A 3,352-nucleotide genomic window follows, 5' to 3' on the forward strand; every position below is an offset into this window, starting at 1 on the left:
TGCCTGTAATCCCAGCTACTCAGGAGACTGAGGCAGGAGAATTGCTTGAACCCAGAAGGCAGAGGTTGCAGTGAGCCGAGATCATGTCACTGCACTCTAGCCTGGCGAGAGAGCAAGAATCCGTCTTTAAAAAAAAAAAAAAAAAAAGGCCGGGCGCGGTGGCTCAAGCCTGTAATCCCAGCACTTTGGGAGGCCGAGACGGGCGGATCACGAGGTCAGGAGATCGAGACCATCCTGGCTAACACGGTGAAATCCCGTCTCTACTAAAATACAAAAAACTAGCCGGGCGAGGTGGCGGGCGCCTGTAGTCCCAGCTACTCCGGAGGCTGAGGCAGGAGAATGGTGTAAACCTGGGAGGCGGAGCTTGTAGTGAGCTGAGATCCGGCCACTGCAGTCCAGCCTGGGCGACAGAGCGAGACTCCGTCTCAAAAAAAAAAAAAAAAAAGAAAGAAAGAAAAAAAAAAACACCCATAGTACAAGCCTAACTCATGACAGGTGCCCACTCAGTGTTAGTTGTGCCACTCAGCACAAGCAAATGCCCTATTTCCTCTAACTATCCTTACGGTCAAAGTTCATGGTGACTAGTGAATCACATCTAAGTAAGTAGTGAGACCACTATTTTTTTCTACTTCCAAAACAATCCCTGAGAACAAGGCAGTCAAGAAGGTCAATGACTGGGGCTTTACCTGAACAGGGAACAGGCTTAGATGCTAGGCTTGGGCCCTGGCACAGCAATTGGCTCTGGAAGAGGCCCTCATGCAGCTCAGCATGGAGTGTCCACACATCCACAGTGATAGCCGTGAGATGCCGACTGCTAATGCCCACCTTGAGACACAGGTCCACGGCCAGTGAGAGCTCCACTAGGCAGGTGTCCTCCTGTGGGGATAAGCATCTAAGGTGTATGTAAGAAGGTTTGGAAGTTTTAGGTCAAAATGTGATCTGGAACACTGGGTACTGACTTGAGGGAACCCCCTAAAGTCACAGAACCCAGAATACAAGCCCTAAGCTCCTTTACACTTTATGCCCAGGAGGAAATGAGGCATCTGAATGATCATGGTATACTTACCAGCTGACCACTCTTTAGAACTTTGCTGTTGATCTTACATAAGCTCACCTCACAGATGAGCCTGGGAAAGGAAAAAAATTAGAGCACTTGGCCCCTTTCCTCACCATTTACCTCCAGTCAAGCTCTGTTGGCTAGAAGGGACAAAGCAAGTAGAAATGTCTAATCTCAGCATCTCCTCAAACTGCACAGAATGAGAACTTAAAACCTTGATAGGGAGGCCCTGAAGCAACTCTAAGGCAAGAATGGGACGGCTAGATCCTCTGCTCCCCGGTGCTTACCTTTTCCCATCACTATCCAAAAGAAATCTGCTTCTACTGATCTGAATATGCCATAAGGACTCAGAAGTATCCACCTTGAGAACCATGATGTTTATAGCATCTACATGAATGGAGAATAGCTGGAAGGAAAAAGCAAGAATGAATAATAATTAACGTTAAGGAACTGCCCTTCCCTTCCAGATGAGAAAGAGGGGCAGCTCTTAACATTATGCCCTAAAAATAGTCGAAAAATCTACCCATAACTCCAAAGCCAACCATGCCAAAGTACAGTCCAGGACAGTGGGAGAAGTTGTCTCACTTGGCAGAAGATCTTCAATAAGGATGGGCTGAAGGACAGTTCCTTTTGATCCACCCCAGCGCTCTGGGAGAATGGGGCAGACAGGCCAGAAACTTTCTGTAGGTCCGTTCTGATACGCACTTCTCCAAAGCACAATGCCACATAGTGTCTGCCCAGAAGAGAAATATCTCACTGCCACTAGGTCCATCCCTCCCATAGCAATCTATTCCCCACCTTCACATGCACTTTCTCATCCTTCCTAGAAATATAGCTCAAATCACAGAGATCAGTTTCATAGCAGTTATCAATATCTGTCTCACAAGATAATGGCACCCAGGCTAACAGGAAGACTTCAGCAACAACCTCCCTTCCTCCTTGGATTGTGAGGCCTCTGTAGAAGAGTCTCACTCTGCAAACACCAACTCCAAAATACTCCTTTAGGGGAGAAGTGAAAATATAGGGTACTCACGGAAGATCATGGCTAAGGAGTTTGCTGGAAATCCACAGGTTATCAATTTCCTAAAACAGTGAGGGAGAAAGCTGTGTGCTAGCTGCTAAACAGCAACGAGCAGCTTGACAAACCAGGAAAGGTTCTGGATTATTAGAATTTCTCTTTCATAGGCATGTTGTCTTGAATCCCCTCTTAAATTAGAACAGTAAACTCTTCAATTTCCTGTTATCTTTTTTCTGTATCTTCGTTATGTGCCCTGGACACTCTGTGTCCTATAAACATTTTTAACTGAACAATTTGCATCAATCCCAGCATTCTCCAACTAGCTCTAAGATCATCTTGGCAAAGAAATGGCAAGGCTGGCATTAACTAGAAAAGCCACCAGGATTTCTTTTTTTAACAAAAGGAAATTGAGTTTAAATTCAGTTGGATCAATGCTACACACATATCCAGGGTTTCCCAGAACTCACCACTGTTTGCTGGTGTTGCTGAAACTTAAGACTGACATTCTGGATCCAAAAAAAGCGGAAGGAGCCAATCTTTAGCTCCGCCTGCAGCTTCCGCTGACACCACTTGGTGGCCAACCGGACCACAAGCCACCTGCAGAAAAATTCTTGTTAATTCATAGAACCTTCTTCCAATGATGGTTTCCCTCACCCCTTGCTGGTCGTACAAAGCCTTGCAAAAGGTCGTGTCCTGAAACTGGATCTGAGCAACTCTCCTTTCTTCTAAAGCACCTCTCTGTCATATACATTCAGTCACGCTGATCAAGATCCTAGTTCCCGACTGACCCCTCCACCCAGATGAAACCAGAAACTCCACCCTCTAAGTTGGAGACCAAAAAAAAAATCCCTCAAATTGTTAGGAATCCCAGAGGCAGAGAGAGACGGCTCCAGCAGGAGTCAAAGTGGAGGCGGCTCTGTTAGTTGTGCCATCACACTCCCTAGAGGGTCTGTCTCCTGTCCCCAGCCTCCAGACAGGTATCCGTGAGAAGGCACTTTGAGGTCAGACCCAGCAGCTCTAATGCTGTTCTCCCCAGACCGATGCTGCAGGTGCCCTTCGCGCTTGGCTAAGAGGACATTCAGGGGCGGGTGGAGGGGGAAAGGGAGGCCACTTGAACCAAGCCCCTTCCTCACACTCCTATTCAGTTCCTGGCTTCAGCATTTCCTCAGGCCCCGCCCGCTTCCTTAGTCTCCCCAACTCGCAGCCCATTCCCAGCAGCTCGGGCCGCGCGCCCCCTCCCTCGACCCTACCCACTCTGCCTCCCGCGCCTCAGTAAG

General features: G+C 47.9%; 1 protein-coding gene across 2 annotated transcripts in view; it reads right to left on the reverse strand.

Moving 5' to 3' along the window:
* The window catches only part of BLTP2 (bridge-like lipid transfer protein family member 2), a 32,763-nt gene extending 30,071 nt beyond the window's left edge, over positions 1-2,692 (reverse strand). The window contains exons 1-6 of one of the 2 annotated variants that reach the window (XM_017888863.1): positions 2,543-2,692; positions 2,091-2,140; positions 1,643-1,790; positions 1,345-1,463; positions 1,067-1,127; positions 687-876 (exon numbers count right to left, since the gene is read on the reverse strand). In XM_017888863.1, the coding sequence (XP_017744352.1) occupies positions 687-876; positions 1,067-1,127; positions 1,345-1,430 (337 nt within the window). In that variant the 5' untranslated portion in view covers positions 1,431-1,463; positions 1,643-1,790; positions 2,091-2,140; positions 2,543-2,692. Of the gene's footprint in view, positions 1-686; positions 877-1,066; positions 1,128-1,344; positions 1,464-1,642; positions 1,791-2,090; positions 2,141-2,542 lie in introns of those variants that run through there. The other variant, XM_017888864.1, reaches the window with a different exon arrangement.
* Positions 2,693-3,352: the final 660 nt, after the last annotated feature.

Source organism: Rhinopithecus bieti, unplaced genomic scaffold (assembly GCF_001698545.2).
Source record: "Rhinopithecus bieti isolate Rb0 unplaced genomic scaffold, ASM169854v2 scaffold_18477, whole genome shotgun sequence".
Taxonomy (NCBI): Eukaryota; Metazoa; Chordata; class Mammalia; order Primates; family Cercopithecidae; genus Rhinopithecus; species Rhinopithecus bieti.